This window comes from Chiloscyllium plagiosum, unplaced genomic scaffold (genome assembly GCF_037043375.1).
Source record: "Chiloscyllium plagiosum isolate Xiang-an unplaced genomic scaffold, Cpla_swu_hap1 HiC_scaffold_43, whole genome shotgun sequence".
Taxonomy (NCBI): Eukaryota; Metazoa; Chordata; class Chondrichthyes; order Orectolobiformes; family Hemiscylliidae; genus Chiloscyllium; species Chiloscyllium plagiosum.
The window spans coordinates 14,924,137-14,941,232 of record NW_028270181.1 but is presented as its reverse complement, the minus strand read 5'-3'; the positions used below and the strand labels follow the sequence as shown (position 1 = coordinate 14,941,232).

At 42.4% G+C, this 17,096-nt stretch overlaps 1 protein-coding gene across 11 annotated transcripts in view; it reads right to left on the bottom strand.

The window, feature by feature from the left end:
* Positions 1-17,096, bottom strand: part of dlg5a (discs, large homolog 5a (Drosophila)) — a 228,429-nt gene that overhangs the window by 68,866 nt on the left and 142,467 nt on the right. For all 11 annotated transcript variants that reach the window (XM_043678983.2, XM_043678982.2, XM_043678990.2 and 8 more), the window contains one exon: positions 16,114-16,239. In XM_043678983.2, coding sequence (XP_043534918.2) covers positions 16,114-16,239 — 126 coding nt within the window. The remainder of the gene's footprint in view (positions 1-16,113; positions 16,240-17,096) is intronic.

Below are 17,096 nucleotides of genomic sequence, written 5' to 3'. Positions count from 1 at the left end.
ACAACCGGAAGCGGCAGGGACAGGCCACTATAAATGCCGGAGGAAACACCACAGAAGCGCTTTACAGGAGGCTCCCAAGCACTGAGGATGTCACCTAGACAGGGGACGAAACGTTTGCAACAAAAATTTCCAGCTCGGCGAACAGAACCACAACAACGAGCACCCGAGCTACAAATCTTCACCCAAACTTTAAAGGACAATAAATTAAGTAACACATACAAAAGACTGCAGGACAAGTGTGGGAGCTGATGGATGTCATCATAATCCAAGACATCAACAATAAGCATCTGCAGCTCAGGGGCTTCAGCTAAGGTTGATGAGTTGGAGGTTAAGTTGTAAACATTTTGATGCATCAGGGAAAGGAAAAGGTCCTTGAACACTGTTCCAGAAGGCAGTCCCACCCATGAGAGTAACATCACCTGATTGTGCCTGTGGTCAGGAGAAAAGGGTGTGCCTGCATGTGAGGAAAGGAGGGGGCCAAGAAAGCATCTCAGACGTTGCAATTTTCCAACATTCTCCTGCAAAATGGATGAGGCAATTGACTATGTCACTATGGTGTAAGCAGCCATTTAAATGGAGAATCAATAGGAATATAGTAGGAAACATTACAGTTTGGGGGATAGACTTAATTCTCTGCAGTCAAGGACGTGTGGCCAGAAGGCTGCATTGTCTACCTGGAGTCATTATTCATGAGTATCATAGCTGGTGAGGGCCCTCCTTTCGAAGGTGGAAAGATCCAGTTGCTGTGACCTATGAGAGTATCAGTGACGTGGATGGAAAGAGGTTCTGCTTAGGTATTATGAGCAGACGGGGCTAAATTAAAAATAAAAACCTTAAAAGGTAACAATCTCTAGATTGTTACCTGAACCAGGAGAAAATTGGCACAATGTAAAAAGGTTTAGAAAGATGAATATGTCTCTCAGACTGGTGTGGAAGAAATGGGTCTCATTCATGGGGCACGAGCATTAATACTGGGTAAGTGCGAGCTATATCATTAGATCAGACTTCACCTGAGCCACATTACAACTAGTGTTCCGGTGAGATAGATAATTAGTATAGTGGAGATGACTTTAAACTAAATGGCGTTGGTGGGGATCATGTGGACACAGATGTGGTCAATCAAATGGAGACAATGTGGTAATAGTACAGTATAACAATTTTGTTGATGACATGCAGAATGTGACAGGTCAGGACAGAGATTAAAACTGAGGAGCCTACCAGCAGATCAGGCTGATTGCACATAGCATTTGCAACAAGATGGATGAATAGGTAGACAGATATAAATAATGAAGGGCTGATGAAGGACTTTTGTCCGAAACGTCGATTTTCCTGCTCCTCGGATGCTGCCTGACCTGCTGTGCTTTTCCAGCACCACTCTACTCTAGATTCTGATCTCCACTATCTGCAGTCCTCACTTTTGCCTAGATATAAATAAATATCTATGACCTGATAATCATCACAAAGACATGGTGGTAGGGTAATGAAGGCTGAATATAATTTGGTATTTAACATGTTGAACAGACAGGAAGCTAGGAAATGGTGGTGAGATAGTTCTTTGAATGAAAGATTATTAGTAGCTTAGTAAAGTAGTGAGAGCTGTCCTCAGCTCAAAAGAACAAGAGTTAATATCAGCTTGTATAGAAATAAGAAATAAGTTCACCTGCTATGCACTAACAGTAATGACACGATAGGATAGGGTACCAGGGAAGAAATATATGGGCAGTTAAGAAATAGACAATAATTATGTATATCTTTAATCTACATGCAGATTGGGAAAATCAAGTTGGCAAATGAGTTGAAAGAGTGTACTCAGAATAATTTCTTAGAGCTGTATGTTCTAGAGTAAACTCGAGAACAGATTATTCTTGGCCTGCGATGAACAATAAGACACGATAATTCAATAATCCCACAATAATTCAGCCCCTAGGAAATGGCAATAATATAATGTCATGCGTGATTTAAAGGAGGTGAAATAGAACTCAAAGACTAGTCTTTTCAACATAAATACAAGTAACTAGAAGGATGTGAAGGCTGAGCCAACTAAATTTGACTGGAGAACTAGATTAAATAATCATTAGTAGTTGATTAAGGAAGTTAAGGATAATATCTAATACAAGGAAACACTGTACAACTCTGCAAAGATTAGTGGTAAATCAGAAAATTGGTCAGATTCTAAGGACTAGCAAAGAATAACTAAACAAAGAACAAGAGGAAGTAGAATATGAGCTAGTAATTGAAAAGCAGACAGGACTGCTTTTTGTCATTTATATAAATGATTTGGATGTGAACGTAGGAGGTATAGTTAGTAAGTTTGCAGATCACACCAGAATTGGAGGTGTGGTGCACAGCAAAAAAAGGTCCCATCAGAGTACAACAGGGTCTTGACCAGATGGGCCAATGGGATGAGGAGTGGCAGATGGAGTTTAATTTAGATAAATGCAAGGTGTTGCATTTGGGAAAAGCAAATCAGAGCAAGACTTATACACTTAATGGTAAGACCCTGGGGAGTGTTGCTGAACAGAGACCTTGGAGTGCAGGTTCACAGTTCCTTGATAGAAGAGTTGCATGTAGATAGGATAATGAAGGAGGCATTTGGTATGCTTTCTTTTCTTAATCAGACATTTGGGGAAAGGAGTTGGGAGGACATGTTGCGGTTGTACAGGGTGTCGGTTAGACCACTTTGGGAATATTGTATGGAATTCTGGTCTCCTTTCTATTGGAAGAATGTTGTGAAACTTGAGAGGGTTCAGAAAAGATTTACAAGGATGTTGCCAGGGTTGGAGGATTTGAGTGATAGTGAGAGTCTGAATAAGCTGCGGCTGTTTTCCCTGGAGCGTTGGAGGCTGAGGGGTGACCTCATAGAAGTTTATAAAATGAGAGGCATGGATAGGGTAAACAGATAAGGTCTTTTCCTGGGGTGGGTGAGTCCAGAACTAGAGGGCATAGGTTTAGGGTGAGAAGGGCAATATATGAAAACGACCTAAGGAGCAACTTTTTTCACACAGAGGGTGGTGTACGTATGGAATATGCTGCCAGAGGAAGTGGTGGAGGCTGGTACAATTACAACATTTAGAAGGCATCTGGATGGGTATATGAATAGGAAAGGTTTAGAGGGATATGTGCCAGCTGCTTGGCAAATGAGACTAGATTAGGTTAGGATATCTGGTCGACATGGACGAGTTGGACCGAAGGGTCTGTTTCCAAGCTGTACACCTCAATGATTCTATGACTGAATATTTACATAGGAAAACAGTGTTGCTTGAGTAAAGCTATTGTTGATTCTCAAGAGTGACCTGGGGAATTGGTAAAAGAAAACAATGAGATTGACGAGGCACTAAGCAGGAATTTTGAGCCAGTCTTCATTGTTGGAGACTTGCAAAACTTCCAAAGATCTTTGAAAATCAAACTGTGAAAGGATAGGAAATAAAATCTGTCATCACCAGGGTAAAATATAAGTCTTTTTTTATTCATTTGTGGGATGGTGGCATCACTGGCTGGCCAGCTTTCTTGCTCTTCCCCAGTTACCCTCGAGAGTGTGGTGGTGAGCTGCCCTCTTGAACCACTGCAGTCCATGTGCTATGGATTAGCCCACAATGCCATTAGGGAGGGAACACCAGGATTTTGACCCAGTGGCAGTGAAGGAACAGCAATATATCTCCAAATAAGGATGAGTGTGGCTTGGAGAGGAACTTGAAGGTGGTATTCCCATGTATCTGCTTTTTAAAAAATATATATTTATTGAAAAATGTTTACTTTTTTACAAACAAAGAAAAGCTATAAAAGTACAAAAATGCAGAAAAGTAGAAATAATAGTGCATTATTATATTATAGTAATGTTAATAATAAACAGCCTACTAATCTTCGAGATACAATCGTCTCTTTCTTAATCAACTTAACCCAAGTTAAAATAACCTCAAATTAAATAAAATAGTATTATATTAAATTACAATCCAATAAAATTAAATTACACTACACTCTACTCCACTCAGCACACCTCCACCAGAGCAAGTGATTGTACCGTATTTAGTAGGTGCCCTCACCCATCCTCCACCCCCGGAATCCCTATGCACAGCCCTCATAGCTACATAAAGGCTCTAATCAATACCGCTGATAGCTCCTTGTCTATGGAGTTTAGAAATGGCAGCCATGTCTCATGAAATCACTCTGTTCCATGGTGCAACCTACTCATCAAATAATCTTTGGAACGTCATCCATCACAGGTTGACGGAAGACCTGGAGATTTTTCTGATAGCCAATTCATTAAAACGCTGTGCAAGAATGTTAAATAACCTCTTTCCAATGCTCACCCAGAGAGGGCAGATTCGGTAATCCCAAAAGGAGGGATACCGGCTCCCCGTCTTTACTTCAATCCCCAGGATCCTCTCCAGCCCATTCACTATGGCACCCCAATATCTGCGAATCTTGTAACAGGCCCAAAAGTAATGTGTGAGGGTGCATATGCTGACTTTACATCTGGGACATTCCAGAGAAGGTCCTTTCTTAAACTTTGCGAACCTCTCTGGTGTCATATGGGCCCTGTGAAGGATCTTCAATTGCATAGCTTGTGCTTTATTGCAGATTGGACCCTTTTTTTTTTACATTTCCCCCATATATCCTTCCATGTTTCTGATGAGATTTCTTCCCCTAACTCCTGATTGCAGATCTCATAGAGTCTCTCCATATCCCCCAAGGCACTCCCCCTCTGCAGATGGTGTCTGGTACTAACCGAGGGAGTGCTCCCATATTGGAGCACTCTTCTCTCTTGATCCGACTTGTAGGGCTGAGCCAAGAGCGTGGTCTTCTTCTGTATATAATCCCTAATCTGGAAGTACTGGAAGTGGTCCCTATTAGAAATCCCATATTTCTGACTTACGTGGTTGGAAGACATCAAGATCTCTTCCTCTAATAAATCTCCCAAACAGGAGATGCTGTAAGGCCAGAGACCATTGACCACGGTCTAAATCCTGAGGCTCCCACTAATGGGGTGAATGGCAAAGTCTCAAGTAAATCGCCCTCCCCCTGCCACATTGTCCTCCATGTTTTCACCGTATTTAAAATAATGGGACTCTCGGTGCTCAGCCACAGATCCCATCTTGCCCATAAATAGTAAGTTGATGAGGGAACATCTCGCCTGCAATGCCTCAATATCAAGACATATCGGTTAGGCAAAAGTGAGAACTGCTGATGCTGGCGATCAGAGTCAAGATTACAGTGGTGCTGGAAAAGCACAGCAGGTCTGGCAGCATCCGAGGAGCAGGAAAATCGACATTTCCTGATGAAGGACTTCTGCCCGAAACGTCGATTTTTCTGCTCCTTGGATGCTGCCCGACGTGCTGTGATTTTTCCAGCACCACTCTAATCTTGACTCTGAGCAAGCCATATCGACCTACAGCCCTTACGCGCCCAGTCATCTATATATGACAACAGGGCGCCTATTTGGTATCTCTTCAAATCTGAGAGGTCCGCCAATGGCTCAATTACGAAGGTAAATAGCAGCAGTGGGAGAGGACATCTCTGTCGGCTGCCTTTCCCCACACTGAAGTTGCTTGCTTTGACACCATTCATGATAACTGCTGCTTTAGGGTGTCTATAGAACACTGCCACCCACCTGGCGAAGGCCCCTCCACCCCGAACCAAAGTGATCTCGAACATCAAAGAGATATGACCAGCCCACCCAATCAAAAGCCTTCTCTGCATCCAGGGAGACCACCAAGCCCGAAATCAATCTCTAGTGACATACTTTCACTATGTTCAGTACTCTCCTGATATTATTGGAAGAGCTGCAGCCCTTGATAAAACCCATCTGGTCCTCTTCAACCAGAAGAGGCAGCACCGTCTTCAACCTCAGAGCCACCACCTTTGATAAAGTTTTGAAGTGTACATTCAACAACAAAATAGGTCTGTATGGCCTATCCTCAGGGTCTTTCCCTTTCTTTAAAATAAAAAAGACATTGGGTTCCCTAAGAGAGGGCAGAAGGCAGTCCTGGCTATACGAATGATTGTACATCTCCAGAAGTGGTTCAACTAACATGTGCATAAACCCCTTGTAAAACTCACTCGGGAACCCGTATGGAACAGGTGCCTTGCCACCTTGGAGCTGTTTAATGCCTATTGCATTTCTTGTATCATCAGAGGTGCATTTAAAAAGGAGGCCTGATCCACATTTATACCAGGGAGGTCCAGGTTTTCGAAAAAGGGTTCCATTCTTGCTGCTCTAAACCCACAGTCCTCTGACCGGTATAATTCTGTATAAAATTCCTGAAACTTGGCATTAATCGTTTTCAGCTCGTGAGTGATGTTACCAGTTTTCTCCCTAATAGATACAATAGACTGCAGAGCACTTTTCTTTCTCGCCAGATAAGCAAGGTATCTACCTGGCTTATCCCCATATCTCCTTTGCAAAGCAGACCCCTCTCTTCACCGCTTGTGTGAGCACTGAGACCAGAGCAGCCCAGAGAGACGTGACCCGTTATAACTTAACCATGGATGGTCTGGTATAATATGTCGACTTGGCTGCCTTCAGCTGAGCCTCAAGCATCCACTGCTGCTCTCCTCTCTGCCTCCTTCTCATTGTTGAGTATGAAATACTCAGACCCCTTAAGTATGCCTTGGTGGTCTCCCAGAGCCATATCCCAATTGATGTCCTAAAAAACCCTAAACTCCCTTATAATGTACTGTACAAAGTTGCCGTCCCTTCAACAGAAATGGATCCATGCGCCAGTGCCTTGTGTCTGCCCCAACACCCTTGGTCTTAACAGCCAAGTACACTGCCGCAGGGTCTGAAAACTTTATGTTCCCAATCGTGCAGGCCAACACCAAGTCCAAACGAACCAATAGAACAAAGAACATATCAATCGTGTGGCACTTGTGTGGGTTGGAGTAAAAGGTAAAATCCATGCCATTAGCATAGACACCTCCATACATCCACTCACCCCAACTCCTTGCACAGATCCACTAACAGTCTAGACTGCAGAGGTGTATCCCACAGTCCCCTTGTCATCCTGTCTACTCTAGGGTCCATAAGACAATTAGAGTCTCCTCCTATAATCATACAGTGCACCCTAAGAGCCATTAATTTGGAGACTGCATCAACTAAAAATTTGAGGGGATGCGCCGGAGGACAGTAAACGTTTAGGATGCCACACTCTTCTCCATGCACCACAGCCTTGAGAATGATGACCCGTCCATACTCATCCTTGATTTGATCTGGCACCTGAAATGGGAGGTTCCTTAGTACCAGTATGTCCACTCCTCTGCTTTTGGAGTTAAAGGAGGAGAAGAATACCTTGTTGTATCCCCCCTGTTGTAACTTTAGATGCTTCCTATCGGTTAAATGTGTCTCTTGCAATAGAGCGATGTCAACCCTTTCCTTCTTAAGATTTGAGAGCACCTTTTTACTTTTAATGGGGGAGTTGCTCCCCTTTACATTCCAGGTGCATCATCTGAACAGATCGCTAGCCACAACCGCACACTACAGCCCATAGTCCTCCGAGAGGCTGAAACACATTCAATATGCGGCTAGTGGAAAAAACACAGACTTTATCAAACTTGAAAACTATTCCTACAAACACTTCTAAAACTACTAAAACTAAAAAAAACTAACCCCTATTCCTTACTTAAACAAATGAACACACAAACCACAGATCTCACAGACCCTCCCCATGCCTATAGGGGCATTCGCTCCCAACCTTACAGCCGTCCTGGCACCTTCTAGTTAGGGCTGCGCCCGAAACCCAGGCAATGGGGAAAAAACATGTTATTTACACTCATGCAAATTAACAATGGATGCCCTCCCCTCTCCCTCCACATCTCAACCCTACAATATCTTTACACCAACGAAGTAACCACCACTCACCCAGAAAAACAGATCAGTAAAATAACAGATAACTGCTAAACAGATATAATATGAAATAAACCAGATTTTACACTAGAGCAATACCAAGTCAATAAGGCCAGAAACTATGAAAGGGAAAAGAACAAAGAAAGAAGATAAAAAAGATGTATTGCCATTGTCTGCAAACATCTCTTCCTCTTTCTCTTTTCCCCTCGGTCCAAGTTCACAAATTCTTTTGCTTTTTCCGCCGAGTCAAAGTTATGGACAGATCCCCCATAGTTAAAACGCAGTACTGCCAGGTACCTCAGAGAAAATTGAATATTTAAGTCTCTTTATTTTTCTCTTGACATCATCAAAAGTCTTCCGCTTCTTAATTACAACACCAGAAAAGTCTTGAAAAAACATTATTTTTAAACCTTTATATACCAGAGCCTGTGATCTCGTCCCACTTGGAGAGATTGCTGGAGTTGGACACAGACCAGGCGGGGGGCTGATCCGACCCGGACCTGTGCATCGCGATCCGGTGGGCCCGCTCCACACTTACCCAGCTGGACTCTATGTCCAGCCCCAGGAACTCTGGCAGTCACTTCTCCAGGGACTCACCCAGATTTTCACCTCCTTGTGCTCTGGAAGACCCACTACCTAAGTTTATTCTCCAACCTTGATTTTCAAGGTCATCCACCTGATCCAACAAGGCCAAAACCTGGCCTTCCAAGGTTCGAATCAACCCCTTGGAGTTCTCCATTGCAGTCTCCAACGCCGCGGTCCTATGCTCGACCGCTTCCACGCGTCGATTTAATGACCAAATCTCCTGCTCTTGCTTTACCAGCATGGCAGAAATTCGTTCCAGCGCCGTTTTGATTTTTTTCACTGAGTGAAGCGAATTCTGAGAGCAGATGCTGCTGCTCCACAGAGCTCAGAGGTGCCTCCATGGGAGTCGAAGCCGCGTCTGTAGGTGTACCTACACAGTAGGGGGATGCCCTGCCTGCTGTGCTCCTCTTGCTCCCTTTCCCTTGTTTGCCTTCATCTCACTCCAAAGCCTCCAAATCCAAATTAAAAAGGTTCTAGGCATTCTGCCTGTGTCACACTGACAATTTTTTCTTAGGGATGGCTAATTTCGGGGGTGGTTGGGAGGGGGGGTGGGTTGGAAGCCCACCTTGCTAGGGTATGGCACAGCCCAACATCACAGACTTCTCAGACTGCCGCCATCTTGAATCTCCTCTGTCCCTGTCTTTCTAGATGGAAGTAGTTGTGGATTTGAAAGGTGTTGTCTGAGGATCTTTGGTGAATTTCTGCAGTGAATCTTGTAGATAGTATACATTGCTGCTACTGAGCTTCAGTAGTGGAGGGAGTGGATGCGATGCCAATCAAGCAGATTGCTTTGTCCTGGATGGTGTCAAGCTTTGTTGAGTATTGTTGGAGCTGCACTCATCCAGCTAAGTGAGGAATATTCCATCACACTCCTAGCATGTGCTTAGTAGATGACGGACAGATTTGAGGAAGTCAGGAGTTGAGCTACGCGTCACAATATTCCTAGCATCTGATCTGTTCTTGTAGCCACTCTGTTTACGTGGTGAGTCCAATCGAGTTTCTGCTCAATGATAACCTCCAGGATGCTGTTAATGGGGGATTCAGTGGTCGTAACACCATTGCATGTCAAGGGGCGGTGGCTAGATTGTCTCTAAATGGTGATGGTCATAGCCTGGTATTTATGTGGCACGAATGTTACTTGCCACTTCTCAGCTCAAGTTTGGATATTGCCCAGATATTGCTGCATTTGAACACAGACTGTTTCAGTATCTGAGGAGTTGTGAATGATGCTGAACATTGTGCAATCATTGGCGAACATCCCCTCTTATGATGGATGGAAAGTCATTGATGAAACAGCTGAACGTGGTTGGACTGAGGACACTACCCTATAGAGATGTCCTGGAGCTGATGTGACTGACCTCCAACAACCACGACCATCTTCCTAAGTGCTAGCTATGACTCCAATCACCAGAGAGTTTGCACTGATATGCCTTGGTTCCAGTTTTGCTAGGGCTCCATGATTCCACACTCAGTTGGGTGAAGCCGTGATGTCAAGGGCGGTCACTCCCACCTCACCTCTGGAATTCAGCTCTTTTGTTCATATTTGAATCTAGGCTGTAATGAGGTCAGGAGCTGAGCGGCCCTTACAGAACCCAAACTGGGTATTGCTGAGCAGGTGCTGCTTGATAGCATTGTTGATAACACCATCCATCAACTTACTGATGAACTGAAGTTTATCAACCTAAAGGTTGATAAGTCTCCAACACCAGATGGCTTGTATTAGAGTCATAGAGATGTACAGTATGGAAACAGACCCTTCAGCCCAACCCGTCCATGCCGACCAGATATCCCAACCCAATCGAGTCCCACCTGCCAGCACCCAGCCCATATCCCTCCAAACCTTTCTTATTCATATACTCATCCAAATGCCTCTTAAAGGTTGCAATTGTACCAGCCTCCACCACATCCTCTGACAGCTCATTCCATACACATACCACCCTCTGCGTGAAAATGTTGCCCCTTAGGTCTCTTTTATATCTTTCCCCCCTCACTCTAAACCTATGCACTCTCGTTCTGGACTCCCCCACCCCAGGGAAAAGACCATGCCTATTTATCCTATCCATGCCCCTCATAATTTTGTAAACCTCTATAAAAGTCACCCCTCAGTCTCCGACACTCCAGGAAAAACAGCCCCAGCCTGTTCAGCCTCTCGATATAGCTCAGATCCTCCAACCCTGGCAACATCCTTGTAAATCTTTTCTGAACCCTTTCAAGTTTCACAACATCTTTCCGATAGGAAGGAGACCAGAATTGCACACAATATTCCAACAGTGGCCTAACCAATGTCCTGTAGAGCCACAACATGACCTCCCAACTCCTGTACTCAATACTCTGACCAATAAAGGAAAGCCTTCTTCACTATCCTATCTACCTGCGACTCCACTTCAAGGAACTATGAACCTGCACTCCAAGGTCTCTTTGTTCAGCAACACTGCCTAGGACCTTACCGTTAAGAGTATAAGTCCTGCTAAGATTTGCTTTCCCAAAATGCAGCACCTCGCATTTATCTGAATTAAACTCCATCTGCCACTTCTCAGCCCATTGGCCCATCTGGTCCAGATCCTGTTGTAATCTGAGGTAACCCTCTTCGCTGTCCACTGCAATTTTGGTGTCATCTGCAAACTTACTAACTGTACCTCTTATACTCGCATCCAAATCATTTATATAAATGACAAAAAGTAGAGGACCCAGCACCGATCCTTGTGGCACTCCACTGGTCACAGGCCTCCAGTCTGAAAAACAACCCTCCACCACCACTCTTTGTCTTCTACCTTTCAGCCAGTTCTGTATCCAAATGGCTAGTTCTCCCTGTATTCCATGAGATATAACCTTGCTAATCAGTCTCCCATGGGGAACCTTGTCTAACGCCTTACTGAAGTCCATATAGATCACATCTACTGCTCTGCCCTCATCAATCTTCTTTGTTACTTCTTCAAAAAACTCAATTAAGTTTGCGAGACATGATTTCCCACGCACAAAGCCATGTTGACTATCCCGAATCAGTCCTTGCCTTTCCAAATACATGTACATCCTGTCCCTCTGGATTCCCTCCAACAACTTGCCCAACACCGAGGTCAGGCTCACCAGTCTATAGTTCCCTGGCTTGTCTTTACCACCCTTCTTAAACAGTGGCACCACGTTTGCCAACCTCCAGCGTTCAGGCACCTCACTGTGACTATCGATGATACAAATATCTCAGCAAGAGGCCCAGCAATCACTTCTCTAGCTTCCCACAGAGTGCTCGGGTACACCTGATCAGGTCCTGGGGATTTATCCACTTTTAACTGTTTCAAGACATCCAGCACTTCCTCCTCTGTAATCTGGACATTTTGTAAGATGTCACCATCTATTTCCCTACAGTCTATATCTTCCATATCCTTTTCCACAGTAAATACTGATGCAAAATATTCATTGAGTATCTCCCCCATTTTCTGTGGCTCCACACAAAGGCTGCCTTGCTGATCTTTGAGGGGCCCTATTCTCTCCCGTTTGTAAAGATATCAGATGCATTACTTATAATCTTGCAAATTTCCTTTGATTTTGGAACAGTCTTACCACATTGGAAAATAACTAATTTAAAATCTTCATTCAAGAAAAAATAGAGATAAAAAGCAGTGTCTGTTATATGGAAATAACTTTTTTTTGAGGAGGTTACAGTACGATACTTTAAAAATCAAAGCAATCAGGGAGAGTAAATATCGTTTTATGAAATGGAAATCATGTTTAATTAATATTTTAGATTTTTTAAGTAGCAAGCAAGTTGGATAAGGGGCAAGTTTCAGATGTGTGATAACTCGGGTTTCCAAGAGGCATTTGATAAACATGAAAAGTTATTTGACAGTATAGTTAAATTGAGACCACAGCCAAGATCTTAATGAATGACAGAGCAGGCTCCAAGACCAAAATGGATGACTGCTGCTTCTATGTTGCTATGTCACAAAAACACTGAAAAAAAGCCAGGAAATGTAAAAGTTACATGAAGAGATGTGCCAAGCCCTGCAATATCAAACATTCTCCTCAAACAGGAAAATACAAAAGTGATTTTTCTTGAGCAGTAACCTGAATAAGAACTACAACACAGAATAACTGTAACCTATCCTGTCTGGTAGGGAGAGGCATGGATTTTGAGAGAGGGATGTTTTATGGCCTTTCTGATTTTAGTCTCTAACAAAGTCAATAGTTGGAGTATCAAAATGGGCATCTGACCTGAATTACCTGGGTGAGTTAGTTTGAAAACATCCACTAAATCTTAAAGGTGGAAAACATTCACTGAACAGTCTCATTCTTTGCTAAATAATGAGACCTACAGTAATTTGGATTGTTATCTCTCACAATTTTGTCAGAACCTAGCACTCACAGCAATGTGTTAATTCAGTTAATAGGGCAGATAGGAAAGTACTGTACTGAATTCTCATTAATTTCTTTTTGGTGGTGTAGCTCACAATCCAAATCCAAAATAGAATCCCTTCTGAGCTAAATGCTTTTGATTGGACTAATGCAAAGGATCATGACATATCTACTCAAAACTTGCAGCACAATGCAGATCGTGAGTCTTCAATTTAAACTTTAAAATTAAAAAAAATGTTTTTCTTCTTTTTTATTTATAATTATTTAAAACTTGTCAAGCTTAATTTGATAGAAATTCCACCACACAATTGGATGCCAGTAGGTACAACTTCAAACAGATTTGGATTAATACACTCAGAAGAACTGAACAGCAGTGAAATTGACTCGAAATGTAACTGGGTCAGCCAATTGTATACTGTGTCATCAAGAGCAGGACAGAGACTGGGTATATTACAAAGAATAACCCTCCACCAGGCTCTCCAAAGTCTTTCCACCATCTGTGAAGTATAAGTCAGGATTGTGAAGGAATACTTTCCACTATTCTGCACCAGTGCAGTTTTAACACCACCATTCATGATCAGCATGCCCTAAACATTCACTCCCTCAACTACCAGTGCACTGTGACTGTAGTTTGCAGCATCTGCAAGATGTACTGCAGCAACTCACCACAACATCTCTGGTAGTATCTTCCAAATATAAGACCCCAACTGTCCAGAAGAACAGGTGAATAGGAGCATTGCCAGCTACAAGTCGTCATCCAAGCTACACATCATCCTGATTTGAATTATATTGCTGTTTCTTCAGCATTACTTGATCAAAATCCTACTCACATTCTATGAACAAATTAAAAAAAAAAGCAATGTCCCTCTCTTTCAAATCTTCTCAACATTCCATCAAACACTGCAGAACAATTTTAGAAAATGATCCAAGTGAGATTACTAGTAACATTAAAATATGCAAGGAACTGAGCCCTAGTGAGGGTGTGTTATATGAGGTCTCAAAATGTTAATGGTAAATGAGCTGCAATACTGAAGATAACAGTTTGCTGAGTGAGAATAAAGTTGTTCATGGAAATTTTTTTGCATGAAAGGAAAATATTGGAATTTGATGGTCCTGTCTATTATTAAATTTTACATAATGCCTGTGTAAATATGTACTTCTAATTCATATTTGAATATCTTCACTCAGAGAACGTGGCAACTCTGGCTATTTTCCAAAACTACTTAGACTACTTAAGATACATCATATTGAGAAATATCTTTCTACTCTACCAGTCCTCCCATTTCTTGCAATAGCATTAACAATCCATCTATAGCTGCACATTTCTGCTGGTCTGAAAGTGAGTTGGGAGGTGCCAAATGTCAAGATCTGCATGCTATTCACAATTTACATTGATAATCTGGACTTTGAATCAAACATGGCTGAGGGGTGACCATACAGAGGTCTTTTAAAATTATGAAAGATTTCTATAGAATAGACACAGAGAAAATGCTCTTCTCCCTAAGAGGAAATGTAACTGAAGACCATCAATATAAGATAGCTGCCTAAAATTCAATAAGGAATTCAGAAGAATTGTTTTGGCCTAAGGAGCAGTATGAATGTGGAACTTGCTACTTTAGGGGGTGGATGAAATTAATACTATAGATGCCTTTTTGGGAAACAAGACAAACATAAGGATCAAGAATGAAACTGATGGTAGAATTAAATAAGAAAAGATGGGTGAAAGGTTCAAGTGGAGCAAAAACAGCAATATGGACTGGTTAGGCCAAATGGCTGTTTCTGTGTCACAATGTGCATAAGATCATCATTAACTGCAGTTTCGAGTACCCTCAGACTGGGTTGTCACTAAACTATTCCCAGCTTGCACTCTTCTTATAAAGGAAAGTATGCAGACAGGAAGGATGTAAAACCAAAAGCCCGTGGACATAGATTACATTTGTGTATTTAAAAGAAATGTTTTCAGGCTTGTATATACAATATCTCCTTTCCCTTAAATCCAATTTATTTTAAAGTTGCCATCAAGACATTTACATTAAACATTAAACTAACAATATTATGAAATACCAAACTTGCAAATAAAAAGGCAATGAGCATAACTAAAGTCTTAACCTTGTTAAGAGTTATGCAAAATTACACAGAAATAAGTGAAAGCTTAAAAAGTTGATCTTTTATATCCAACATGATGTAGCTACTTCTTTACCTTTTAGACTACTTAGTTAAAAAGCTTTATTTCAAATTAATCCCTACTTAATCCTAATAGCTAACACACTAATAGAAGAGGATAATCTGCAACACATTTAAGGATGAATTGTGCTTTACCACACAATGTTTATTTTGGTACACAATGATTGGTTCATATAAAATGTCTCTATTGTCAGAAATTCAGCAGAATATGAAATTATCAGTTATGTGGCAGACTTTAGTCTGTTCACTACTTCTTAATACACTCTGCATCAATTCTCTCAAACAATAATTTAAAGAGCAGTGTTTTTTTGAGGGTTGAGGTGTGTTTGCAATACTTTCTTTTATTCATACATGAGAATGTGGGCCCTGCTGACTAGGCCAACTTTTATCACATATCCCTAGTTATTCTTAGCACAATTCCATAACTTACGTGAAGCTAAAATTATGTAAAGTTTGTTTTTAAATTAATCTTTAAAAACAAGTGCTAGAGTGTGTAAATCAATTGGAGCATGCAGGAGAATTATCCTGTCAAATCCTACACGATAGACATGCTACGTTGACTGTAATTGGTCCATTATAAGTTAGCAGTATTGTAGAAACATGGACCAGAGTATATCCTAGTCTTAAAATGCTGCTAATAGGATTCTAAAGCAACTGAAAAATAATTGAGACTTAGTTTAGGACATTTAATAGCTGGCTACTTTTATAGCATAAGGCAAAACATTTTGAAAGGTTGGTTAAAAATATGAACACTTTTTCCTCCAAATGGCCCGTTCAGTGGCTTAGTAGTTAATACTGCTGCCTCACAGCACCAGGGAACCGGGTTCGATTCCAGCCTTAGATTACTGTCTGTGTGGAGTTTGCACATTCCCCATGTTTTTACGTGGGTTTCCTCCCGGTGCTTCAGTACTCTCTCTGTCCAAAAATGTGCAGGCTAAGTGTATTAGCCATGGGAAATGCAGGGTTACAGGGATAGGGTGAAGGAGGGGGTTGACTTAGGTGGGATACTCTTTGGTGGGTTGGTGTGGACCAGATGGGCTGAATGGTCTGCTTGCACAATGTAGGGATTCTATAATTTTTTAAAATTCTTTTTTCATTCAAATGGAACAGGCCAACATTAATCAAACCAGATACACATTTAAAATATTACTACTTACTTCAGTTCCTTCAGTTCACGTATAGCATCATTCTTTTGTTTCATCATATCATCTAGATCCCGAAGAGCTTCTGCCAGGTCACTCACTGCTCTGTCTCTTTCCCGCCGTAAGTTATCACATAAAGTTCTAACAAAAAAATTAAACATTTAGGATGAACAGAATCAAAACAGTGTATACATTTTGTCATAACATATGGTACAGACAACAGTCAAATTACACAGGATTGAAAACTAGGATCTGAATGATATGGAGAAAGTGAGGACTGCAGATGCTGGAGATCAGATTTGAGAGTGTATTGCTCGAAAAGCACAGGTCAGGCAGCATTCGAGCAGGAGAATAGACATTTCGGGCACAAGCCCTTCATCAGGAATGAGGCTTGTGGGCCGGGGGCTGAGAAATAAATGGGAGGGGTGTGGGGATAAGGTAGCTGAGAAAGCAATAGGTAGATGATGGTGAGGGAGAAGGTGATAAGGTCGGGGGAGGGGAGGGGGGGGGGGTGTAGTGGATAGATGGGAAAGCTGTTGGACAGGTCAGGAGGGCGGTGCTGAGTTGGAGGCTTGGGATTGGGATAGGGATAATGTGGGGGGAGGGGAAATGAGGGAGCTGTTCAAATCCACATTTATCCCATGTGGTTGCAGGGTCCCAACGTGGAATATGAGGTATTCTTCCTCCAGGCGTCGGGTGATAACGGTTTGGCAGCGGAGGAGGCCCAGGACCTGCAATTCTTTGATGGAGTGGGAGGGGTGTTGAAGTGTTCAGCCACAGGGCGGTGGGGTTGGTGGATGTGAGTGTCCCAAGGATGTCCTCTGAAACAATCCGCAAGAAGGCATCCTGTCTCCCCAATGTAGAGGAGACCACATCGGGTGCATCGGATACAGTAGATTACATTGGTAGAGGTACAGATAAATTTCTGACGGATGTGGAAGGACCCTCTGGGGCCTTGAATGGAAGTGAGGGGAGTGGTGTGGGCGCAGGTACACCCC